Here is a 27,694-nt window from a genome sequence, read left to right as displayed (position 1 = left end):
TGTTTTCGGTTACGTACGCCTTTACGTCTCCATCGGTCTCTTCCCCCCAAAAAATATCAATAACCATAGTAGTCAGACACGTCAATATTTCGTCAATGAACATTGAAATAATTAAAGAATTATGCCAAATCACCTTAGTCTTATAGTCTGTCCCGGAAGAACTGTGAGTGTTTACTGACTAAGAATAGTTGAAAGTGCTGAAAGGCACTGTTCTGCGCTCGTGCTCTAGTGGTGTCTGGGAATATTTATTTATTTTTATAAATTCCTGGTTTTCGGGGCGCTTTTTTGTGCTGTTTTCAAATGTTTGTTAAGCACTTTTGCGTTGTTCGTATTTTGATACGGATGTGTGCGTCCTATAATATGTTCTGTTGTGGCATTTCAACAACATTTTTAGTCCCGAAAGCGTGTTTTTCTACTTGTTGACATTTCCGTACTAAATGTTGAATGCTCACTGCAGTAAAGACGGCATTCATTGTGAGAAAGGTTCTATCTGAATTTTCCAAGTCGCCTTTCGCGACATGAAAATTCTGCCTTGAAAGCTGTCAGCGTGCTAATACCAAATTACATAAAATTAAACTTTGTTTGTTTTCCATTTGCACAAACTAAATGGAGGAAGTAACGCCTCGTTGTCGGTTCGTCTTCCTACTTTTCCGTTCTTCTTTGGAACGTGAAGTCTCTCATGTGACGATCGGCAGCGATGATCAAACGCAGACAGGAAGCGATGTAGACGATTGATAACAAATGTTTATAGCTTAACATTGACATGTAAATACATTACAGCTAAGGCAAATGAATTGCAGCTTGAACAATAGAAACCGAAGTATCTCGCTCTTTCTGTGTCTCAGTGATTGTTAGAGCCCAGACTCTTGTTCGTTGCCTCATTGATCGATCAACAAATTTAACTACAGACCCCATTTAACGTACATTGCACGGAACTTTATTGATCTATAAGCAATCCTAAATTCCACCCAGACTGAGGGGCAGAGTATCATCTGGATAAGTACAGTTTGAACAGGCATAGAAAAAGTACGCTAGGGCCATTGCCCCGTCCCACAGATGAATTTGTCAATGAGAATGGAACGTTTGGCAGGCCACAACCCAAAGGGATGGCCTTGCTCTTCGACGATGAGTCGTTCTGATAAGTGCTCACTAACTTTTAGCTCCTTCCGTTCTCAAGGTGTCTGCAAATGGGAATGCACTAGGAATTTTCCATCTTAATTGTCGCTCAATTAAAATTAAGTTTGCAGATTTACATTTACTTTTCGTTTCTCTGGGTTGCTCCTTTAAAGAGCCCCTCACCAGGCCCCATAGCAAATTTTGGTTATACGCTGGAAGTTGTTACGTGTCCTCTAGGCAGGGTTCTGCCGTAAAAATTTTTGAAATCCGCTCAATAATATCTGAGATAGAAATATTTCAGTACCGCGAACCCATGATTTCAGCAGGCGGGCTCCAATGCCGAGCAGGACGCTCTCTCTACTCACCCCGTCTAGCCTTCGCAAGCCAAATTCCTTCCCTGCGCTCTCCCATACCACACCTCGAGTACCGCTTGACGCATACGTCACAGGCCCCGCCTTCATTTTTTTCGCCTCGCTTTTTTGTTTTTTTTTCCTCCTCTACGCATCTTCACTGACGACACCGCGCGCGAGCTGTTGTCTCGTTCGCGCAGCGCGCGATTTTGTGCGCTGTGCACAAGAAACATGACTAGCGGTATAATTATGTGCTACACGAATAATGAGGCAGAACAAGCATATCGCAGACCTTGATCACGCGCTGGAACACGGTAGAAAATGGCATAGTTTCGGTACCTGCGCACGTGACCGCACGACCGTGGGAACAAGACGAAGTGGAAGTACATCACTCTTGCTTCAGTGCGAAGTAAAACAAAAACCACGCATACATCCCGTTGGTGCGTTTTATTATTTTTCTAAACGTCAATTCGTCAATTCAAGCAACAGATCACACAGATAACAGATGTTTTGAATAATTCTCGAAGTCACGTGTCACCACGAGGACGTCACACTGCGGACACAATTACGTAGACGCAGGAGCCCGACTACATCACCGTCCCTCTCCTGGCTGATTCGCCGCGAGTGAAGAGGGAAACGGCGTTCGGATTGACATTTCAGGCCTTTCTGCGGCGCGTAGCGATGTAATTCTTTGCAAACACGATCGTTGGCGCCCATTGTATGCTCTGCGCTTGTCAGCTCAAAATGGCCAGAGCTGGTGGGGGGCCCTTTAATGTGATAATGTTCAGTGAAACGAGGTTTAATGATGAATCTGAATATTTTGCTCTAGATGGTTATAAGCACTTTTTCCTTAACAGATCCGGTCACAAAGATGGGGGCGTGTCGATGCATATTCATAATGCTATAACTGATGAACAAAGCGAGCAATTTACGCTGGCAAAGGAAGATCTTAAACTATTGACTGTAGAAAGCCATAGTAGCGTATTTAGTGTGGTGTTTCGTCCCCCTAATGCAATACTAGACACTTTTTTTGAAACACTAGAAGCTCTTTTCAATTACGCGTCTTCTAATGGAAGATTCCTTTACTTATCGGGTGGTGTGAATGTAGATACGAAATGTGTATCAAAGCCAGAAAAGGAACTTGTGGCCTGAATTGATGCCTATGGTTTTTGCAACGTTATCGAAGCCCCGACGCGCATAAGTGCTCCATGGCAGCGAATATCGACGTTATCCTCACAAATGCAGATAAGTCTAACATAGATGCAGGGACCGTCGCCTGTGACGTCAATGATCACCTCCCAACCTTCACTTTCGTTAACAACGCTAGACCAGATAGCGCTCGCAGGCCATATGATTTCATGTATCGTCGAATTTATCTGCACACTTTCAGCAACTTTCGGAACGCGATTTCGCCACTGACTGGGAATGCGTCTTATCAATAAATGACCCTCACACAGCTTAACATGCTTTTCTATCCAAACTGAAAGCTATTTACGACCCTTTTTCTCTGAGGCAACCAACAAAATGCAAAAATTGGAAACTATGGATAACGGCAAAACTAGTTCGTAAAATTAAATCAAAAGAGAAGTTATTTACGCAGTTTACTAAATCTCAAGACCCTGCAAAATTATACCGTAAACAGTTAAACCTAGAACTGAAGAGGGCGAAATTGGAATATTTTAGCAATCTGTCTGACCCCGCTTCGAAAACCAGTGCCCGAGACGTTCACGGAACCTTATTTATGTTTTCAACTTCTGAATTCGATATGATATTAGCGTTCGCAAACCTCCAGTCGAGTAAATCTAAGAATAAAGATGGTTTTCAAATCCAACCGTTTAAATTTGGAATAGACTTATTAGCCCCGACACTAGTATATATTTGTAACTTTTGTTTAGGTACTGCCGTCTTCCCAAAACAAATTCAAATTGCAAAGGTTGTTGCAATACATAGAAGTGGTTCTGTTTCTGACTTTTCCAATTAAAGACGAATATAGATTCTTCCAGTACTGTATAAAGCATCAGAAAAAATGGTTCATTGCAGGCTGACTAACTTTCTAAGTAAGCATTCTGTTCTTTCTGACTACCAGTTGGGATTTAGAAAGCAGAGGTTCACTGAGATGGCGTTGACTACAAAAAAATAAATTATAATTGACGCCTTTGAAGAAAAGCTTTTTGTTCTCGTGATATAAATATACTTATCCAAAGTAACTGATCTAATTGAGGAGTTTCTATTATTTCGTAAACACAGTCACTATGGCATTAGGGGCATCACTCTTGCTTTCATACAGTCTTACCTAAAGTACCGTAAGCAAATGGTGTGTTTAAATGAAACCTCGCCAGATGTTAAGCCAATCTTGTCTGGTGTACCTCAAGGAAGCATTTTGGAGGCCTTTGTTGTTTTTAGTGTATATAAATGACATTTTTCATACCCCCTTTGCAGCTCATCTCGTAGCTTACACTCATGACATTACAATGCTCGCCACAGGAAACACACTAGCTGAGTTATCCCTCCGTGGCAACCAATTTTTAGAATATTTGCGTTACTGCAGGTGTAATAAAAATCGTCTCAAAGTTATTACGAATAAAACAAAGGCTGTGATACACAGGACAAAAAATAAAGTAATAAGTGGTGATATCGAACTAGTATTAGGTTATGACAAGATTGATATTGGGCCCAGTATAAAATCTCTTAGCCTTGCATTCCCTGAGATGCTGAATTGGGACCTACAAATCGAAAATATCCATGCTAAAATGAACAGGTTAAAGGGTGTATTATGTAAACATAGGTAAACATATATAGCGCCAGTGATTACTTATTGCCAAACAGTTTAGGGTATGACGACACTGCACAATAAAGAACCCCTTCTTATTGCCCAAAAGCGTGCGATAAGACTGATAGCTAATGTACTATGGAATGCTCATACCAGACAACATTTCAGGCAGTTCAATATATTAAGAATAAATACCTTGTATGTGTTCAAACTTCTTTGCATTTACACAACTGCCGTAGCAACGAACAATAGCGTTATGTTAACAATGTTTCAGCCAGTACGTCATGAAGCTGCGTATGATGTACGTCACTCCATATCAGGGTACTTGCTCAGTGGCCTTGGTGTTCGGCTGCTGAGCACGAGGTCGCGGGATCGAATCCCGGCCATGGCGGCCGCATTTCGATGGGGGCGAAATGCGAAAACACCCGTGTGCTTAGATTTAGGTGCACATTAAAGAACCCCAGGTGGTCAAAATTCCCGGAGTCCTCCACTACAGCGTGCCTCATAATCAGAAAGTGGTTTTGGCACGTAAAACCCCATAATCTAATATCAGGGTACCGTTAAGTCGCACCAAATACCGCAGACAATCTTTATTGCACAATCTGCCGAAGTACCTGAATGTTCTCGACGATAATCGTTTTACTATTAGATTGTGTTCTGTACACAAACTTACATGGAATTGATAAATGTTTTTGAGCCTTCCACCGAATAGCTCTCTGTGTAACTGTTTGGCGATGCATTGTAAGGGACTTGAATGAATTCTATTTATCTGCAATTTTCTCTACTTTGGCTTAAGAGTTGTGTAATGGCAAGTGACGCGAAATTGTCTAATTGCGGTAATTGTGTAAAATCGCATTTACGCAATAGATTACTTTAATTTACAATTATGCAATAGATCACGGGTATTGGGAATGTTTTTCACTAATTTGAATTCTGTTGTGTGTATTTTGCAAACTATCGCATTGTCTTTCTTTTTCACCGCACTGCTGCTCACGAATACTGCACACGAATATTAAGGCAGAGCAAGCGGATCACCGAGCGTGATCACGCCACTGGGACACGGTAGTAAATGGCATAGTTTCGATACCTGCGCACGTGACCGCACGACCGTGGGAACAAGCAGACGAAGCGGAAGTACCATGTCTCTTGCTTCGGTTCGAAGTAAAACAAGAACACGCAGACATTCCGTTTGTGTGTCTTATTTTTTTTCTAAACTTCAATTCGTCAACTCAAACAACAGATCACACAGATAACAGATGTTGTCTTGAATAATTCTCGATGTCGCGTGTCACCACGAGCGACGTCACACTGCAGACACCAGCACGTAGGCGCAGGGACGCGAGCACGTCATCCTCCAGCTTGGAGCGGGGCGGCTGCAAGGAAAAGGAAAAACTGCGTCCTGTTTAAAATTTCATATCTTTCCGCGGTGCGTAGCGATGTAATGGTTTGCAGATACGATCGTTATCGCGTAATGTATGCTCTGCGCTTGTCAGTTCGAAATGGCCAGACCTGGTGAGGGGCCCTTTAATGAAGCAAGGGTCACTCCTTTTTTTCTTAGAGTGTGCCGTACTCATAATAAGCACTACTAGTCTGGAGTTGGCGTGAACAGTGGGAAACATATTGCACTTGCGCCGCGCTGAAATTTCCTGCCCCGTCTCTAAAAGCTATTGCTCTGGACGTAGTCTCCATCCAGTGAACGGGCGGCGCCACTCAGCAGCAGCGGTGCCGCGCTGCTCCTTGTGGTTAGCGGCGCGACACTGGGAACGTGGGAGGACCGCGAAACTTAAACTTCGTGCCCATGTCGCAGAAAGCCGCGCGTATATCAGTGCTTCGCCGTTCTTTGTGCACATGAAGGTGCAAGCGTGGTCCTCGGTGATGTCCCAAATATTTTTTTGCGGGCTTATACATATTGAAGGAATAGGCGAGTGCTTTCATGCTTCTTCGTTAACCAGCGGAGACAAGCTGTACACTACTTCGCATTTTCTCTCCGCGAAATAAGTGGCCGGCCTGGACGTTCCGGCGAGGTGCCGTTCTCAGCATGGAAAACAGCACGGAGTCATCCGGCACGTCAGTAAAGCCTACTGTGACACTAACATTGAAATCACTAAACTGGCACCCTAAAAGCGTTGATCGACTTTTAATCGACCCCTCGCTGTTGGCGACGCATGCTTCATTTCGCCCCGGCGCGTTGCACGCCGCGGCCTATCATTTGATGCCCACGTCGCATTGTTAATTTAGATCGCCATGCAGCCCGAGCTCGATATGCGTTCAGTGGATCGCGATCCGCGCCTAGAGTTCGAGCTTCATAATAGCGATCGTAGGCTGTCGTCAGCACCGTCATGCTAAGTGAGCTAAATTAACTGGATTCGAATCGTTGAACCGCGTAGCAGTGACCACGCTTCACCGAAATTGGGAATTTTGATCAGGTTGGGTGCGATCTTGCATGAGAGTGCATGCAACCACGGTGCCCTAACGTTCTTTGCGTTTCGTCGTCGTCTGGCGCGGCCCCAAACGAAACTTTGGCGGTTTTAAAGCAGTTGTAAGCGGTCTGTCATGGCTCACTTCTTAACACAGAACCGGTTCCTCTTTGCCAACGTAATCGGTGTAACTACGAGTCGCTTCGCGTGGCAAGTGAAACAAAGGAGCCCTTATTTATCAGGTCATCTTTTTATTTGTCACTTTACTCTCTCCAGCTTGCCGCACTTTGTAAACGCTCGGGAAAAGCGTCGGGTTGTTGTCAGAGAGAGGGAGAAGTGGTTCTTGTGGGTAGAGGAGGAAAGGCTAGCACTATCTTATGCAACCCGTGCGGGAGCACGGCTCAGCGCCAGCAGGGTGGGGGAGATGGGAGTAAAGGAGAGAGAGAGGGTAGGAGGGAGAATGGTAGAGGGTCGTCCTAGCAGCATCAGAGCAGCCCGGCCGTGAGGGCCCAGTGCGTTCGACCGGAGGAGTAGGCTGGTGATAGACCCAGCAGAAGCGAAGTAGTGGCGGATCAGGAAGCCCGAGTTGGTGGGATGACCGTTAGGCTATCCGTCTGTGTAGAAATTTCCTATAGTCTCGCCGAGAGCCCCGATGAGTCGAAGTACTCGACGACACTTAGGAAGGCTGGTAGCTGATTACGACAGGGGAAGAGGATATCTCCCTGTCGTGAACATGGGAGCCCCAGGTGGTGGAAATCCCGCAGAAGTCGGCCGCGGTGCTGCAGGTGAGCAGGGCAGGCCAGCAGGAGGTGGTCCAGAGTCTCTGGTTCATCGCAGGAAGCACAGGCTGGCGAGGTGGCTTTCCCAAGGCGGTGCCGGCGGGCTTCCGTCCAGTAGCATCCAACTCGCAGTCGGAGCAGCAACGAGGCATCCCTTCCTGGGAGGCCGTGCCGTGGAAGAGGCCTTGCAGGATGCCCGTTTGTCCGGGTGACAGGCGATGATGTGCCGGCGCAGCCTGTGTCTCGAGAAGTCTGCGGCCGTTACAGAAGGGCTGAGAGGAACGCTTGAGTGGTGGGCACTCTTTGGAAGAGTGTCCGCCTCTTCATTGCCCGGGATCCCCACGTGTGCCGGTAGCCAATGCAGGGATAGTGAGCATCCTGCGCTCTGAAGGGCCGTCACTCTTGAAGAGAGCAGCGCAACCCCAAAGCTAGCCCGGTCTGTGCTCTGCAGGCAGAGCAGCGCCGCCTTGGAGTCGCAGAAGATTGCTGCCGGGGTCGCTGGTAGCTCCTCTGCCAGTAAGTCCACAGCAAGGTGGAGTCCTGCTAGCTTTGCTGCGGTAGAGCTTGCATGTCCCGGGAGACGGCACAGCTTGCTCTTTTGTGGGGCCGGTGCAACGCAGGCTGCTGGGGATGAGACCATCTCCGGTATCACGGATCCATCGACGAAGATGTGAAGGTGGTCCCCAAGTCTCTCATGAAGGAGAGAAGCTGCCGTCTGCTGTAGGGCATATGTTGGGGAACGGTTCTTCGAGACACCTGCCAGCTCCGTCGAGATAGGGATTGGTGGTCGATGTGGTGGGCGAGGCTGTACAGCGTTTGCAAGCATGTCCCCTAAGACTTCCTTATAGAGGCCACACAGCCGTCCCATGTGTGATGCTGGCCGGGAGCGTAGGCGGGTCAGGAGCGCTTGACCATCTGCGGCATGGTGTAGGTGATCAAAATGTCCTAACCACTGTTGTAGGAAGAGTAGTGACAGGGGCCAGGCACCTGCCTCAGCAAGAGTGGCGGCCATTTGTGAGGTTCGGGGAACGCCAAGACAGAGCCGTATTGCTGACCGGTGCTGCAGCTCCAGTTTCCGCAGGCGGGGTGGGGGCAGCGCCACAAGAGGGAGGGAATACAGTAGCCGTGAAGTGGCTGCAGCTTCAAAGAGCTGCAGGGCCCACCTGGTGGCACAGCCCTGTCCAAGGGGCAAGGAGCTGTGAGATCACCTTGCCGACCTGAAGCGTCTGGGCCCACAGGGCCTAGGTCGCCGGTAGCCAGGTCAGCCGATGGTCAATGCGCAGCCCCAGGTAGTTGACTGCCTTGCTCCACGGGATCTGGACGCCCTCCAAGCGCAGCCGGGTAGCTAAGCGGTGGGCTGCTGCTCTGCGATGTAGCACCAAAGCCTCGGTTTTTCTGGCCGAGATGGTAAGGCCGATGCTGCAGAAGTAGTCAGCCGCAGTGTCCAGGGCTCTCTGTAGGGCCACACTTGCCTTGCGGATGTGGTGCGATGATCCCCGCACCCATAGGGCGATGTCGTTCGCGTAGATTGAGGACTGCACGGGGAAGTAAGGGTCGATCGGCAGGGCAGCAGGCAACCGAGCCAAGGCCAGGTTTAAAAGGAAGGGGCTCACCTCTGGCCCTTGTGGCACACCTGCAGCGACTGGACGGAACGACGAGAGGAACTCCCGCAGGTTGTCACAGATGTCGAGGAGGTCCAGGCCCTGCTGGACGACTACGTGAGGGAGGCAGGCGAAGGCACTCTGTACGTTGATCAGCAAGAGCATCACGAAGTCCCCGACAGCATTGGCTTCCTCCAGGGAGGACACCATGTCAGCGGTGGAGTCCGCAGTGCACCGCCGCCACCGGAAGCCCGTCTGTTGGTCTGCCAGGAAGCCACGAGCACGAGCCACCCAGTCCAGTCGTGCAAGGGCCATGGCCTCCATTACCCCTCAGGCAGCGGAGATGAGGGAGACCGGTCGATAGGATGACATTTCCCTGTCGGTTTTCTGGCCTTGAGGATGGGCGCCCCAATGACTTCGCCATGCCTCTGGCACCTGCCCTGACTGCCAGATCTCATTGAAGCACTCGCGCAGGCGCTGTTGCTCGCTGGCGGCCAGGTTGCGGAGCATCTGTGGCGTTACACCGTCTGCTCCAGGTGCGCTGCGGCGTTTCTCTCACCTCAGTGCCACCTGGAGCTCTTGCAGGGCAAGTGGCTCTTGGCATAGGGCAGCGACCTGGCTGGACGTCCAAGCAGGGTGGATGCTGTGTAGACAGGTGAGCAGCTGGGTAGGGGGGTGTCTCTGTGGCTGCAATCTATGGCACGGGAGGGGTGAACCGGTCTGCCAGAAGTTCCGCGAGGGCCTCTTCGCTGATTCCTAGCGAGCTGGCTACATCGAGGACGGGTTGACGGATCGTCCTCTTGCCGGTGAATGACTTGAGTAGTCGCCAGGCTAGGGGGCCCCTTGAACAGTCCTTGATGCTGGGGCACAGGCTCACCCATCTCTGGTTCCTCCTGCGCCAGGCCTGTCTTCTACAGCAGGCGTCCACTCGTCTGTATTCAGTCCAGTGCTCTGCGTTCCCGGTACAAATTGCCCTGCGCTGCGTGCGACTCCTGGAGGCACGGAGATTGAGTAGGCGGAGATCAGGGGCAGGGTGTCCGGTGGGGCAGAGCACTGAACGGTGGCTGCCTGGGCGCACTCCACGATGGCGTCCAAAAAGTCATAGTGATCGGCCCCCTCACTACAGTGCTTCCTAAACAGAGGCCAGTCTATGACGTGGAAAATTCTGGCCTTTGGCTTGCTTCCGTGCGCAGAGGTGATCACAATTGGGAAGTGGTCCGAACCCCAAGTGTATCCGGAGTTGTGCCCAGGAGTAGGAGCGCTGTTCTGTGGTAAGGGGGAGATCGATGGAAGAGTTCACTCCTCGGCTGATGACGTCGCGGAGGCTTCGGCCATGGCTGGAGCAGCGGTGGCTTCCCCAGTCTGTGTGGTGCGCGTTGAAGTTGCCGCACAGGACTGCCTGCCTCCCGAGGCGTAGAGCCAGCTGGACAAGAATGGAGGAGTGGCATGGCTTTCCTGGTCGTATGTATATGCTCGCCATGGCCGTGTCTTGGCTGCCGAGACGCACTGTAGCAGCAAAACATTCCAAGGGGCCTGCTACGACGTCAGCCACTGGAACCACACCATGTACCAGGTTGCACCGAACGTAGATGGCTGTCCGTGGCTTGCCGGGCTGGTGGGCGTCGTCGAGGCACGGCGCGTCCGTGCAGCCGCGTGTCGTGCAGGTGGTGGCGCCTGAGTAACCGGTGTATCCCGGGAGTCGCAGGTCCTCGACCATCGCGTATACCTCCTGCAGAGCAAGTACGTCGTAGTCACTTTGCAGGAGATGCAGGGAAAGGTCTGCGTTTCGCCGCCGCAGAGAGTTAGTGTTCCACTGGCGAACACTTGGCCGGCGGCGACCCTTCCTTGCTGTTGGCTGATCAGCCATGGTGGTTGGCTGGCTGATGACAAGCCACTGCCTGGAGGCACATGGACCGGAGCGGGTGGTCAGCTGGCAGCATGGTGCTGACTGCTTCCATGATGAGCAGCAGGTTCACGACCAACTGATCCACGGTAGTCTGGGCAGGAGGCGAAGCAGTGTCCTGTGTCTCCTGGCGGCGGGAGGCACGAGGGGTTGGTACCGGAGGCCTGGGTGCCGGGCTGGGGCCCTTCAGCGCGCTGGCACAGGACCGCTCCGGAGGTGAGGACTGCTGCGGCCGCTGCTCCTCACGGACTGCTGCCCTGACAGCGCGCCTCGACAATGGCGAGGTGGAGGAAGCCAGGATTGTGGCCACCTTGCGTTCTTCGTGATATCTGGCGCAAGCAGGAGTGTCTGCCCTGTGGGAGCCCCGCAGTTCCTGCAGCGTACGGTCTGGCAGGAGACGTTCGCCGCGTGGCTTTTGCAACAGGAGATGCAGTCGGTCAGCCACTGACAAGACTCCAGAACGCGCCCGAAATGGCCGCACTGCCGACGCTGTACTGGACGGGGCCTCGCTGGCCTCATATTGAAATCGACCGCTGGGTAGACGACTTCACATTCTAATAAAACATGCTCCATAGTTTCCTTACCTTTACCGCAGCAATCACATGCTTCTTCTTCCTTCTTATATCTGGCTTTATAGGTGCGTGTTCTAAGGCATACCGATCTCGCTTCCAAAAGTAATGAGCTTCCCTTTGAGTTATCATAAATTGTTTCATTCCTGATTTCGTTTTTCCCTCTTAAGTAGTTGCTCATCGCAGGTCTCTTTTCCATTGCCGCCACGCATGATATTATTGCAGCCTTTTTGGCTTTCCGCTTGACCTTCTTTGTTGCTGCGTTGCCCACCTTACAGGCCGCGTAGTTGCTGGTAAGCTTCCTAGTTCTTTTCCTCCACAACGAATCAACGTTCTTCCTGTGCAGATAACTGAACACTCTCCCACACCACTTACTTTATTCCATATTCTTCAGCCGTTCCTCATACTCAATCTTACTGCAAGCTCCCCTCACTTCAAAACTAGTCCAGCCCATTTCATCCTGCGCAACTTCATTTGCAGTGTTCCCGTGAGCGCCCAATGCGGGGCGGCACACTGACCTTTGGTTCTCATCGAGTCCTGATTGTACCCCTGATTTAAAGCAAACAACCGCATTTCCAAAAGTAAGTCCTAGAACCATCACACCTTTCCACATACCTCGGAGGACCTCGTACCTATTGTATCCCCACAGCGCTCTGTGCTTCATTATGTCTGCATTTCTCTTCCCCTTCACTGTTATCCTGTGTTTCCTGTGTTTCCATTTATCTATTGCCTTCGTTTATTCATATACCAAGGTATTTATATTCTGTTACCCGAGGTATTTCCTGGCCCTGTATCTCCACAGTCTGTTCACTGTTTTCATCGAATGCCATAACACCTGATTTTCTTACACTAAATTTCAAACCTAGATTGTTGCCTTCCTGTTCACAGATATTAGCCAGACGTTGCAAATCACTTTGCTTGTTAGCTAGCAACAAAATGTCGTCCGCATAAAATAAACCTGGGAGCTGCTGCTCTACTACTGTACCCGCCTGTTTGTATAACAGATGAAACCCGATATTGCATCCTTCTAGCGCCATCTCCATCCTCACCATGTACACCATAAACAACAGCGGGGATAAAGGGCACCCCTGCCTCAGTCCCTTGTTGATATGAACTTTCTCCTCGCTTCTCATCCCTTCCCTTTCAACGCAAACTAGGTTGCTAGGTAAATCTCTCTCAAAAGCTGTAGACAATCGTCACCTACGCCTTCTCCTTCCAGAATACCCCACAAAATGTTGCGGTCTACGGTGTCATAGGCTCCTGTAATGTACAAAAAGTCCAGATATAACGGGTTGCTTTCTACTGTTTATATTTCAATACACTGAGTAAGAACAAATAGGTTATCATCTAAACGCCTACCTATTCTGAAGCAATTCTGAAGTTCTCTCAAAATAACATTACTCTCTGCCCATGCTTGAAGCTTTAATTTCATTGCCTCCATTACTAGCCTGTATATTACCGATGTAATGGTCCATGGTCTATACGAGTGAATTCTATCTTTCTCCCCCTTACCCTTATAAATTAAATTCATTCTACTGTGTCGCCAACTGGCTGGTATTCGTCTATCTTTTAAAGTTGTTTCCACTGCTTTCACCAGAGCTTCCTTACTTCTTTTTGGTCCTAGTTCATTAATCAGCCTAACGAGAACATCATCTAGCCCTGTGGCTGTGCGCGTAGAAATTTTCTCTTCCGCTTTCTTCCAGTTGAAATTTGTCGGCAACAGCTCCTTTTCCACTTTCATGCTCTTTTTTTCTCCAAATACAACCTCATCATCGCCTTGGAAAGACTCGGCTGTTATAATTCGGATGTCATTTATTGCCGCTTCTCCTTCAAGTCTGTTTTCATCTTCGTCTAGGATATGTTGCTGTATTGTTGTAGACTTCCTGCCTAATAATTTTATGTGATTCCAAAATATTCCAGGTGTGGCCTTCTTTTTCTCGCGTATTTCTGACAACCAACGTTCACTTTCACCTTTTAATTTTGCTCGCACCAGTATTTGAACAATAGACTTTTTCTCCCGGAGTATTTTCCCTTTTACTGGTGAATTCATCTTGTGGCAACTGCGCCTTCTTTGCTTGCCTGCGCTCTCGATGTTTACACGTGTATTTGTCTTCATCGGGCGACACGTTTCAACGCCTAACAAATGTTATCGCACAGCGCAGGACGCGCTTGCATGTGTGGGAAGTTTCTGGAATGTTATCGATAGTTCCATCCACTGTCTGTGACCGAACCTTCTGTAATCTGATTGCATGGGTGCGTGACGCGAATAATGTAGAACTTTGTGGAAGGCGCGCTGGTCCCAGCGATTAGTCTGGAACATTCGACGACTGCAATGCATGCTCACTGACCTGGAGAGGCAGAGCAGAAGGGTGGGACTAAAAATTAATCTGCAAAAGACTAAAGTAATGTTTAACAGTCTCGGAAGGGAACAGCAGTTTACGATAGGTAGCGAGGCACTGGAAGTAGTAAGGGAATACATCTACTTAGGACAGGTAGTGACTGCTGATCCGGATCATGAGAGTGAAATAATCAGAAGAATAAGAATGGGCTGGGGTGCGTTTGGCAGGCATTCTGAGATCATGAACAGCAGGTTGCCATTATCCCTCAAGAGAATAGTTTATAACAGCTGTGTCTTACCAGTACTCACGTACGGGGCAGAAACCTGGAGGCTTACGAAAAGGGTTCTACTTAAATTGAGGACGACGCAACGAGCTATGGAAAGAAGAATGATAGGCGTAACATTAAGGGATAAGAAAAGAGCAGATTGGGTGAGGGAACAAACGCGCGTTAATGACATCTTAGTTGAAATCAAGAAAAAGAAATGGGCATGGGCAGGACATGTAATGAGGAGGGAAGATAACCGATGGTCATTAAGGGTTATGGACTGGATTCCGAGGGAAGGGAAGCGTAGCAGGGGGCGACAGAAAGTTAGGTGGGCAGATGAGATTAGGAAGTTTGGAGGGTCAACACGGCCACAATTAGTACATGACCGGGGCAGTTGGAGAAGTATGGGAGAGGCCTTTGCCCTGCAGTGGGCGTAACCAGGCTGGTGATGATGATGATGATGATTCGACGATTGATGTATAAAAGCCGACGCGCTTCACCCGTCGATCAGATTTCCGACGATCGCCGAGTGTGTTTGCCGCTACCGTTGTCCTTTGAGTGTAGCCTGTTTTTGAGGGCACAAGTTCGCCCAATAAAACTCTCGTTTCGTTAGTCACAGTTTTGCTGCCTTCTTAACCGTCACTACCACGTGACGTCTAGTGGAGGTGCTAGTGCTTTCATGTACCGAACGCCCCCGCAAAGCCGCGATCCAAGCCCGAAGCCCGAGGACAAAACCAAGATCGCCCGCGACCAGCGCGCTAGGCGCAGAGTGCAAGGAGTGCCCCCAGAGCACGGACTTCTACCTCAGTTGACAAAAAATACCGTGGTGAAAAAACCCCAATGGCTGCCCCAGCGTCGCCCGTTGTCCTACAACAACCTCGGGACACACCGACCTTCCATGGAGCAGCGACTGAAGACCCGGAATCCTGGCTGGAGACCTGCGAACAAATCGCGACATTTCACAACTGGGACTCCGACGACAAGCTGCGGCGTGTATACTTTGCCTTAGAAGATGCCGCCCGAACGTGGTTTGAGAACCGGGAGTCGACCTTGACAACATGGGAGCTCTTCCGTAGCAGCTTCCTGCGCACCTTTACGAGCGTCGTGCGCAAGGAAAGGGCCGAAGCCATGCTGGACGCCCGAGTGCAGCTGCCCAACGAGAACGTTGCCATCTCCATGTTCGAGTTCAATGGGAAACGTCGAGTCGAGTTCAAATGGGAAACGCCGCAAGCAAATAACGCACTTCAAGAACTCAAACGACGCATGCAGTCACCGCCCGTACTTGCGCACTTCGACGAGTACGCCGATACAGAAATCCATACTGACGCCAGTAGCCTAGGCCTCGGTGCCGTTCTAGTTAAAAGAAGAAACGGAGTCGAACAGGTGATAGCTTACGCTAGCCGGTCGCTGTCAAAAGCGGAAGGCAACTACTCTACGACCGAAAAGGAATGCCTCGCCATCGTTTGGGCTACAGCGAAATTTCGCCATTACCTATATGGCAGGCCATTAAAAGTCGTCAGCGACCATCACGCCTTGTGTTGGCTACCGAATTTAAAGGATCCTTCAGGACGGCTGGCGCGGTGGAGCCTAAGACTGCATGAATATGATATCACTGTAACCTATAAGTCCGGAGGAAAAAACTCTGATGCCGATTGGCTATCACGCGCTCCCATTGACTCGCCGCCACAAGATGACGAAGATGACGACGCCTTCCTTGGCATTTTAAGCGCGGAAGACTTCGCTGAACAGCAGCGAGCAGAACCGGAGTTGAAAAACTTCGTCGAGTATTTGGAAGGGCACACCTGCGTTGTGCCTGGGCATTTAAGCGAGGATTGTCTTTGTTCTCGCTTCAAAATACCCTACTCAGAACTTCTCACCAGTGCGCGCCAACTACCTTCTTGTTGTCCCGTCAGGACTGCGTCCAGAAGTATTGCACGCCCTACTCGACGATCCAACCGCTGGACACCTCGGATTTTCCCGGACACTATCGAGGATACAGGAGAGGTATTATTGGCCGCGCCTGAGCACCGACGTCGCCCGTTATATCAGATCATGCCGAGACTGTCAGCGACGCAAGACACCACCGACAAGGCCAGCCGAATTACTGCAGCCAATCGAGCCTTCTTGCAGACCATTCCAGCAGATCGGGATGGACTTGTTGGGACCCTTTTCGACGTCAACAACAGGAAACAAGTGGATCGTCATGGTGACGGACTACCTCACCCGCTTCGCTGAAACTAAAGCGCTGCTGAAAGGCAGCGCAGCCGAAGTGTCGAAATTCTTTGTCGAAAACATCCTGCTGCGACACGGCGCCCCAGAAGTTTTCATCACCGACAGAGGAACGGCTTTTACAGCAGAGCTCACGCAAGCCATCCTTGCAATACAGCCAGACAAGTCACAGGACAACAGCCTACCATCCGCAGAAGAATGGTCTCACGGAGCGCCTGAACAAGACCCTCGCCGACATGCTAGCAATGTACGTCGACGTCGAGCACAAGACGTGGGACGCGGTCCTGCCGCATGTAACCTTCGCTTACAACACGGCGGTGCAAGAAACAACACAGATCATGCCGTTTAAGCTGGTTTACGGCAGAAACCCGACGTCGACGCTCGACGCCATGCTGCCGCACGTCACTGACGAGGAGAATCTTGACGTCGCTACCTATCTCCAGCGCGCCGAATAAGCCCGACAGCTCGCGCCTGCGGATCAAGAACCAGCAGAGGACCGACAGCCGACACTACAACCTCCGACGACGCTTCGTCGAGTACCAGCCCGGCGACCGTGTTTGGGTGTGAACCCCGATACGCCGATGGGCACTGAGTGAGAAACTATTGCGACGCTATTTCGGACCCTATAAGGTCATCCGACGTGTTGCCGCACTGGACTATGCGGTCGTGCCAGACGGCATTTCGCATTCACAGCGGCGCCGCGCACGATCTGAAGTGGTCCACGTGGTGCGTCTTAAACACTTCTACGGACGCTGACGAACTTTCCTTATTTTGTTGTTTTCTTTGCTACAAGTGCCTCTTTATTACTTTTCTTTGCGTGCAGCATTGGGTCGATGCTTTTTAAGAGGGGGGTATTGACACGTGTACTTGTCTTCATCGGGCGACACGTTTCACCGCCTAACAAATGTTATCGCACAGCACAGGACGCGCTTGCATTTGTGGGAAGTTTCTGGAATATTATCGATGGTTCCATCCGCTGTCTTTGACCGAACCTTGTGTAATCTGATTGCATGTGTGCACGTCCATATGCACGTGCACGTCCACTTTCATCTTTTATCTTTGTTTGCACCAGTATTTCTACCATAGACTTTTTCTGCCGGTATATTTCCCATTTACTGGCTACTTCCTCCTGTGGCAACTGCGCCTTCTTTGCCTGCCTGTGCTCTCGGGACGCTGTCGTTCGGCGATCGCTTCTCGTACCTCTCTGTTCCACCAGCTTTTCGGTTTATTTTTTCCTTTCTAACGAACACGTTGTTTCTCTTTCCGTATTTCTGTGATTACACTTAGAGGCTCATTATATTCCCACTCTTTATTTGGCCATTTGGCCAGTTTTTTCTCGATTCTAGTGACTATATTTGTTATTTAATTGTTCAGCATTCAAATTTGGACTGGCCATCTTGCACTCCCTGCTCTCTTTCCCAACTACATATCCAATTTTCAAAATGATGCGTTTATGGTCACTCCCTATGCTGCTATACCCTTCCTCATCAATGACCATTTCTCTCAACTTATCATGAATTCCTCTTTCATCAGACAGTAATCAGTGGTCGTGGTCGATTGCCGGTTTCCCACTTCCCACGTGATCTGCCCTTCATACTTAGGCCCTGTATTCGCGATAACGAGGTTGTATTGTTAAGAAAGGTCTAGCATTGACTTCCCGTTGTTGTCGGTATAGCCATCTAAATCCTGTATGTGGGCATTCATGTCACCTAATAGGACAATTTCAGCACCATTCTCGAAACCCTTAATATCAGCGCTTATGCATTCCACTAACTGTTTATTCTTCTCTGTTCAATTATTTCCGGTTCACAAATACGTAACGCTCAGCCAAGTTTTTTTCCTACTCATTGTACCAGATAACCAAAGGTGGTCTTGACATTTTGAATTTACCCTTTTCCATTTGGCTCCCTGATGGATAACTCCCCCTCCCTTGCCTTCCGACTTAGTTCTGTTGCCACCTTCCCAAACATAATTCTCAATAACTGGCGGCTCTTCGGATTCTCTAAGGTGCGTTTCTGTAACCGCATCCACCCCTATTTGTTCTCTATTTAACTGCTCCTCAATCTCTTCCCACATTTCCTTTCTTCTGCTGCCCTGCATGTTTATGTAGCCTATTACATGGCGAGCTCTTTTTCTTGCTTTCCTCCTTTTTCTGTTATCAACGGCGATGCTCTTATGAGGTTCCCCTAGGGGACCTTCTTCATTACTGTCTACTCTGGCCTCCTGAGCGCGCGCAGGCCCCCTAAACAAGCAACAGCGTGACCAGCAAGTCGCCAGCCCACTTCTCGTGCCAGCCTGTAATTGAAGTGAATCCCGTCTCGGTTTAAAACCACCACACCTTCTCGCTTCTCCGTTTACTTCGACAACCTCGGGTGGTGCCAGGCACGCCCTCGCTCGGAGGAGGCGCGGAGGTGGCTCTCGCCCTCTTCACGGAAGGGCTTGCCCCACGTGGTCGCTGGCTGCCGCATGCTACTCCGTGCTGGGGGCAGCGCTCGACGGCTGCTTGCGGCGCCCGGCTGCCTCCTCGTCGTCGCTGTCAGTTTCGCGAGCGCGTTTTCTGGAACTGGACAGGTCCATGTCCTCCTCGTCGTCAGAGGGAGGGAGTGGGATTGAAGCACGGGGCTCCTCGTGTGCTGGGGAACCATCCTTGGGGGGCGCCGAGGCTACCTCGGGGGCTGCCGGCTTCGTGGCGTCTCCTAGGGTATCCGCAGGCTGAGGGGGGGGACCACAGGCAGATCGACGGAGGTGGCCTGTTGACTGAGCCACTCACCCAGCCTGCGAGTGGCACGGAGTTCCAGGTCCTCCCTTGATAGGAGTTCGTCGAGGCACGCGGGGCCGAGTGTCACCAGGCTCAAACTGGCGTGGCGACGGTGGCGAACACACGGCGGGCGCTCTCCGGGCGAGGCGAAGACCATCTTGTGCTGCGAGAGCCTCTTCTCGCGCACGGGTAGAAGGCCAAGAACAGCGAAAATTTGCGATGATCGTGCGAGCCAAATGACAGCAAGCTCTACGTTCTACACAGGAGACTCAGCGTCATTTCTTCTTCCGTTGACGAAATGCTTAGAGCGTATCCTGGTTGATTTGTTTGTGAGCCATTCGGTGCCATCTGCAGCTGAAAAATGAGGTTTATTAACTACAGGATCCGAATTTATATGACGGGAATGCTTGTCTTTCATCATGTACAATTGATCGAGGTTCATTATGCCCTTTCCAAACCTCTGATTTCGCGTGCGAATTCCTTTGATGGCATATGCGCTTTGCTCTTGCAAGGCGATTTCGCAAATGTAAACTGCCAAGAAAAATCGCGTAATGTTAAAGTGCGCCTCTCATACCAGTAGCCGAAACGATTATCGTCTATGAATTAGCTCTCGCAAGCATAAAGTCAGCTTCCTCGGCATAAAATATTGCTCATCGCAAACGCCAGTGTTATCCTGATCATACCAAATGCTAAGGCTACACCAAGGAATCACCAAATCAGCACAGTCGTGAGAAATATTTTTTTAATGTTGACCAGCCAACCCGGCCATCTTCGCTGGTGTCGCAGAAGCTGCGAAACGCGCACGTGTAGCACGATTTACAAAACAAGCCCTTCTCACAAATATGATGCAGAAGCTGAGTTACTTTAATCTCATTACAGCTTCGACGTGTTTCTTTCGCCGTCCTAGTTCGTAAGGCCTGCCACGAAATATGTACTAATTGATCCCGAGATTGCCTTCGTGGTTGTTAGTCTCTTACACAGCAGTATCGCCGGTTCTACTTGTTCTTTTTCGCACCTCCGTAATGTCGACGCTTGCCCATTGTACGGTCACAACACGTGTCCGAAAAAAAGGGGAGGTGATCTAATTAACAACCAAAACGGCCCCAACCGTGGACGTCGCGAAGTGCAGTGCGCGTGAAGTAATACCCGTCGAGCTGGCCAAGCCGCATAGCCACCTTCCCAGTGCTGTCGCATCATTACGGCAGATGGCGCCAGCGTAGCCCTCAAACTGGACTGTACGGAGCCTGTACTCGAATGTTTAACTTAGCTGATGTATTGCCATCTTATATGTAGGTGCTTCGTGTACCTGTGCTGAAAGGAGAGTGAAGAATAGGCTCTGTAGTTCCGCTAGCTTCTTTTGATCTATGCCATGATTTGTGCGTCTTTTGCGTACTTACTGAATGTGAGTACATTGCATCTGTTTCAGGAAGGACTCCACAGACATTTACCGGCCGCCTTGAACCGGGTGTGTTTACAAATGATGCGGATTATAGAAGTGCCTACTCATGATCGCAAGTCATTTCAGTGAAAATAATAACCATACCTTCTTACACGTGCTGCGCTCCAACCCCCTTTTTTAACATAGGCGTCTTTATTAACAAATCACACTATTTTCTCTTGACAGATCCAAGAGCACTATCATCTTTCACTATAGAGACATATGTTATTTCTGATTACAAACACACCAAGCATTTTGGTAATAATACCAGCGATCATATGGAATACATGATAGTGCTCATGAACTCGGTAAGTGTTAACATGGGAGTGATTATTGCTCGTACCGTATTGAATGCCAAGGCTTCTACTTTGCTTGACTGACAACGCATAATACACTGCATCTTACAGTTTGTGCCGTTAAAAGAAGAACATTCTCTCACAATTTTAGAAAATATTTTATGGTTTCACCTTAACTGTGCTACCTTTAACAGAATACCTAATGTTGACCTTAAAAATCTATGGGCTCTTTGCTGAGCTAAACTGCAATAGGCGAAATCCTATCTATGACTGCCTCTGTTGCTGTTGACTGAACTGTTCTGCGAACGGACGCCGCCGTGGCCGCGGGCATGGGATGCAATAACATCCATATGGCTGCAAGGCTTGTCGCCGATGTGAGCGCATCCCCAAGCGCATGTCCGCGCTCTCCCACGCGACCACTCGCACAGCGCTACTGGCATGGAGCCTCCTCTCCTTGCTATCCTTGCCGGTGGCGTCTCCTCTCCTTGCTCCCCTCGCCGGTGATCACCGCTTTCCTGCGTCCACCATGGACTGCGCCTGGTCACTCGTGAGCTACTAAAGGCTTACTTCTTAATATTAGAATTGGAATCAACGAGCTTTGCAGGTACATTAAGGGTTGTTGCAGCTTATGTGAACTTTGCACTCACACGTAATCGCTCACCAATAGTTATTTCTTTCATGATATTCTTTTTTAAGGATAAGCACTCAATCATACTCACGGTGACTCACATTCGTAGGCGCTAAGCTGGTAGCAATGGCTCACCTTCCCCGGCACTCATTCATGTTCGTGCCCACGTCTATTGACGTTCACCTGGTTGGTCGCGCTGCTTTTCTTGTTAGAAAACAAAATGACGCAATCGATAACATTCAACTTGGATAGGCTGATGCGATAACTGTAGAAGAGTAAAGTAAAAGAGTAAAAAGAATTATGACAGAGCTCATCTCATGATGACTACCAAGGGTAATGCGAATAGCAATCGAGCATTGTAGTGCTATGCCATATTATTGAAGTCACGTTTCTTTAACACATGTGGTGGTAACTCTTAGTCTTTCGTCGCTTCGGCTACATACTTCATACTTCGATGTTGCTGTCCCAATTTGCTATGAGAATCTCTTCCCAAGATTGCCCACGAGCACTCAGACATGAGGACAACTCTATGACTCCAACGCACTGAGAATGGAATGGGGCTGAAATAACGGCATCGATGGAACGACAAAGGGGTAAAACGAGGGCGCCATGACGACATTAAGATGTCAATTGTTTAGCTGTCAACGACAGTGTGACAACGGATGTATCATAGCATCTGTATGACGACCACGCAATGACGACGATGGCATAACAACGGTGCCATAATCATGTTTGAATTATGACAGCATGATTACGATAGAATGATGAACGCGGAATGACGTCGGTGGATCAATAAAGGTGGTATGACGACCACAGTAAGATGACAATGTCATGACAACGGCATGACGATGACAAAATCACGCAGGTCGGATGTCAAATTTACAATGATGACGATAGAACAATCGCGACGGCACTTCAACCAATGCATGACGGCAAATGTTCGACGACAATGCGGTAAGGGCGATGGTTTGACAATTGCATGAAAATCGTAGGATGAGGATGAGTGTATGATGGCAATGACAGTATGATAACTGTATCGTCAAATCTGTAAACGACGATGGCGTGAGGACGACGGCATGACGAGGGGGAGATGAAGAAGCTGGAGCGACGGTTATGGCATGACCAGGATGGCATTATGACGACGTTCTGGCAATGGAGGCTTGATAACGACTTTCTGATGATAACTGCATGACAAGGCCCGAATAAAGACGATTGAAGGTTGACAGTGTGAATAGAATATAATAACGAACTATATTGACGTTGATCGGTGTGATTGATGTGATGACGACGGCATGACGACAACATAATGACGTAGCTGCAGTGATGACAATGACGATATGACAGCTTAATTATGACGGCATAACGGTGAATGTTTGACGGCAATGGCGTGATGACGATGGCATGACGAAGCCCACTGAGAAAGCTGGAATGACGGTCATGCAGCGACCATGACGGCATCACGAAGCGAACACATACGTAGTAGCACAAGCTATTACATTATTTCAACCACTTGATCGGAACAGAAGGCGCGACGACGACAGCACGGTGAGAGTCAGATCACGATGCTTGAATAACGAAGATTAAATGACCACAACGGCATCGCTATGGCGGTGTGACAACGAATAGATGACTGCGTGACAACGATGGCGTCAGGACGACGGCATGGCCTGTCTCGAATGACAAAGCTGGAATGAGGGCGATGCAACCACCACGACGGCATCACCGCCACAAGCCCATACCTAATGAACCAAACTATTCGGCAAATTGGGCCACTGGTTCGGGATGGCAGGCGGTATGACGACAGAAAGATCACGAAGCTGGAATAACTCCAATGGAAGGATCACGATGGCATCGCTACTAGGAGCACATACCTAGTGAGCCAGTAGGTAGGCAACCTGCACCACCGGGTAAGCGTAAAAGCCTATGCAATAGATAGATAGATAGATAGATAGATAGATAGATAGATAGATAGATAGATAGATAGATAGATAGATAGATAGACAGACAGACAGACAGACAGACAGACAGACAGACAGACAGACAGACAGACAGACAGACAGACAGACAGACAGACAGACAGACAGATAGATAGATAGATAGATAGATAGATAGATAGATAGATAGATAGATAGATAGATAGATAGATAGATAGATAGATAGATAGATAGATAGATAGATAGATAGATAGATAGATAGATAGATAGATAGATAGATAGATAGATAGATAGATAGATAGATAGAAAAATGGCTGAAGACGGAAAATAATGCTATTCGCATTAAAATTCCAGTCATCTATCGTTGGTGAGGAAAATAAATATACCCACCTGGAGGATTAGGGGCATCGTATCGTGCTGCAAAGCACGACGTCGCGCAATTAAATCCCGGCCTGGGCGGCCACAATTAAATGGGGGCGAAATGCAAAATCGCCGCCGTCCCGTGTAACAGGGGTATGTTAAAGATCTCCTGGTGATCATCAATAATCTAGAGTTCCCCGATCCGGCGTGTTTCATATTCAAATAGTGGTTTAGGCACATACAACTCCAGAATTGATTCATTCAAAAGTGAATACCTCAACAAAATATTTCGCGATGGCATAGTGTAAATTGCTCTTACCGAAAGCTTTTTTACAATGCGAGATGAAGGCCTTTTTAGGTGCACTGAAGCTTGTAAATTGAAGAAAGCACTGTGCAAGGTTAAACACAAATAGCGATATAAGAATCGCCTCTGCTTTGACCCCACAAGAAGTGTAAGTTGAGCTAAACTATTTGCAACGGAATCTGTGGATTCAGATTTGACGATAACAAGCCAACCGGTATTCATTGAACGTTGAAAATATTGTGGAGTTTTAGAATGATAGCTTTCATTTACTCATCCCACACTTTGCGGCTTGTATGGTTTTGGCCGTTTATGATAGGAGAGTCAATTGAACAGCTAGGCATGTGCTGGTTACCGTCTTGCTGAGCAGAAGACTAGGGCCACGGGATAGGCCTGACAGACAGCTTGCTGCTGGCTGATGTCTGACCTAATAGACAGGTTCGGTCAATGGGCTCGTGCCACAGGCTACATTCCCGAACAGACCACATCGACATTGCGTACCTGAGATTGGCATGCGCTATGTCTAAGTCCATCTCCCTAATACACGCACAAAAGGGACACAAGGGTGCGTAACCCAAAATATATTAAATCAATAACACCCCAACTGCCACAAGCGCCGCCACGTCGAGCACGACCGCTCGATTGCTACGGAGTTGCAGTCCAGATACTTAGGACATTGGGACCTGGTACGGAGTTTCAACTACTGCGAAGTCATTACAGAAGATATTGTCACGGCTCAATGTAGTCGAGAGAGGAGAGATATGTTTATTTGAAACAACTTGAACAAGGGCTAAGTTCAGGCTTCTCTTGAAATTCGCTCGCGCACTTAGGGTCGTCGTCCTTGTCTCGAACGTCGTTCGGCTTAGATAGTGACGCGGCAATATACTGCGTTGTAGTATCTTTTGATATTCTTTCCATTGAGCTTATCGCAGCTTGGGTCCGCTGGCATGCCCATTAGGCGTCGTGATTCACGGGTAGCATTGATATATGCGGAGGAGGAGGGAAGAGAAACGTGGAAGGCAGGGAGGTTAACCAGAATAACGTCCGGTTGGCTACCCTACACCGGGGAAATGGGAAAGGGGAAAACAAAGAACATCAAGAAGAGCACAGCGTTCCAATCCCGCTTTCGAGGACTGATGCTGCAAGGCAGCTTAGACACCTGGCACGCAGTCTCACAGTGACCGAGTGGAACTCGCCAAACTTACGACTTACGCGACTGCATCGACTAAACCCCTCCCTGCAACTCCGACCTCGACGTGAAGCTGCGCTTCTCTGCCGCCTTTGGTTAGGAGTGGCCTTCACAAAGGCATACTCTACATTAATTGGAATGACTGACAGCGCAGCATGCCAGGTCTGTGGCACCGAAGAAAACATCGACCACCTGTTGTGCCACTGTCCAAGATATGCCCCAGAGAGACAAGAACTTGTCAAAGCTTTCCAAAAACTGGACAATCGGCCACTTTCTGTGCAAGTGCTGCTGGAACACCGCCCCCATCGCCCGTCGGCCCATAAAGTGGTGAAGGCGCTTTTGTGTTTCTTAAGGACGACGGGTTTGTGCGACCATCTGTGACTTTTAATGCAATTTCTGTAAGACCACACGCGTCAGCGAACTCGCCGCAATTTCCTTCTTTCCTTCCCTCCTCTCTCTCCCTGTGATATATGCGGAAAATCACACAACAAAGCTAATGCTGAAATTGAGGAACATCTTTGACGCTTTCTTCCACAATTTTTTTGCAAGAATCTCATATGAAGCTCACATTCGTTGCAAATAAGGCACACGCATTAGATGCGCAATTCCCTTCGCTTTCATGTAAGCGAGATTTGCCTTGTTTTATTGAAGTCAGTTTCTCTTCGGCTCTTTAACCGACATTGTTAACGTGTGCATTCCTCGTCAGATGAGAATGTGTAGCGACACGAAGGTACTGAATTTGGTTACGTTGTGTTAGAGGACTTCCATCTATTTCATTATTCACATAACAATATGTTTAGTTCTCAGTCATTTCTACTCGTGAGAATTACGTAAGCTTTATTTTCTTTCGTGCACCGCAATGAAAGATACTGGTGTGCGGTGTTTAGCACAACTACATTGTCTTAGGCATTTTCATACGTTAAATGTAGCAATCGCCGCAAAATTCGTGAGCTGTAATGCTATGTCAAACCGTAACTTCGAAATCATTACCGCGGCGTGACGTATCACAGGTACACAGGCTTGTTTTGGAGGACAACACCGACATAGCTCTCCGGTATCTCTCTTTCCTCTTTCTGATCGTTATGCGCGGGCCTCTTCGTTATCTTCTTAGATACAATACCTAATCAGCCACATTTGCCACCCCCTCCTTCATGGTGTATGAAGTAGAAAATTAGGTTCTGCCTCTCGGTGTGTAGTTCAGGGTTGCTGTTAGATGAAAGGCGACAATGCGAACAGTACTGACTATATGAAAGAGCCCAGCAGACCGAAGCAACAAGTCCTCACACGGGATATACACTGGACTTGCCGAACCAGCACTAGGTTCTCTTTAAAGACTGACTAAAAGATGCTTTTTTCCGAGGACTAACGTAGTTTTCCCATGCTGGTTACTGCCAGCTCTGTTTCGAGGTGAGCTTTATGAAGCTTCACGGTGTTTGTACCAGAAAGTCGTCGGTACACTGATGTGTTGAGGCCAAGGAAGCCTCCTCCTAGAAGCCTCTGAGTCCTCCTGTTTATCAGTTTAGAGGCGACTTCAGTGCTGGGACTTGCTGAGCGTGAACACAAGTGGGGCGACGCATTCATTCCAATCGTCATGATTGGGAGTTACGTAGAATGACAATATGCCTATTATGGTACGGTTCACTCTGTCTGCCTACCGCTTTGCCTGTAGACCACATGAGAGAGCGACAACGAGACGTTATTCTAGCACCGGAGCTCAAATTCAGCTGATCTTTTATTTCTTCATTTCCCAGCCAACTTAGCTCCCGCGTCACTCGTGGAATCGCCTGACCTCGTCTTCTTTCTTAGGGGGATCGCATTAATGCCGTCGGCGCTGCATAGCTCCCCCTCTAGAGAGGCGCATGACCTTCGAACGATATCAGCATGTCAAAGAAACTCGGCGGACTGAAGTAGCCTCAGCACCCACCGGAATGGACTTCCGGGGCTAAATTAGGGGACGCGACTGTGGGAGTCATCTCGCAGTAGGTTGGCTTCAGCCGGTCCACTGCGATGGCGTCAGGTTTGCCGTGAATATCCACGATGTATGTGAACTGGCGTCTCTAAAGTACGGGAAAGGGTCCGAGGTAGTGTTGGCGGCCAAACGGGTCCATGGCGCACGAATACGAGGGTTACCTTGGCAAGATCAGTTGAAACGCGAGCTGTGCGTGCTAAAACTGGACACGTCAGACGTGGTCTTAGATACCGGAAGAGGTCGGGAAGAAGGTGCACATATTCTTGAGTATACAGAGCAGCCGAAGGTGGTCGTGGTGAAAAGAAGTCCTTAGGCGTATGGCGCGGAGCACCGTAGACGAGCTCCGCGATCGAGCACACAATGTCCGACTTCAAGGCGCACCCAGAAGAACCAGTAGTAGACGTTTAAACCATTGCGATGGCGTGCCATGAACTATGAGCGCTAACTTGAGATGTCATTGGAAGCGTTCGACGAGACCATTGG

At 49.0% G+C, this 27,694-nt stretch overlaps 1 protein-coding gene across 2 annotated transcripts in view; it reads left to right on the top strand.

Annotated features, from left to right (window-relative positions):
• The window catches only part of LOC129383050 (venom metalloproteinase antarease-like TtrivMP_A), a 179,515-nt gene that overhangs the window by 14,302 nt on the left and 137,519 nt on the right, over nt 1-27,694 (top strand). For both annotated transcript variants that reach the window (XM_055067257.2, XM_072287024.1), the window contains exons 5-6: nt 20,523-20,561; nt 20,721-20,842. In XM_055067257.2, coding sequence (XP_054923232.2) covers nt 20,523-20,561; nt 20,721-20,842 — 161 coding nt within the window. The remainder of the gene's footprint in view (nt 1-20,522; nt 20,562-20,720; nt 20,843-27,694) is intronic.

This window comes from Dermacentor andersoni, chromosome 3 (genome assembly GCF_023375885.2).
Source record: "Dermacentor andersoni chromosome 3, qqDerAnde1_hic_scaffold, whole genome shotgun sequence".
NCBI lineage: Eukaryota > Metazoa > Arthropoda > Arachnida > Ixodida > Ixodidae > Dermacentor > Dermacentor andersoni.
The sequence above is the reverse complement of the archived record's forward strand: the minus strand, read 5'-3'. Positions and strand labels throughout refer to the sequence as shown.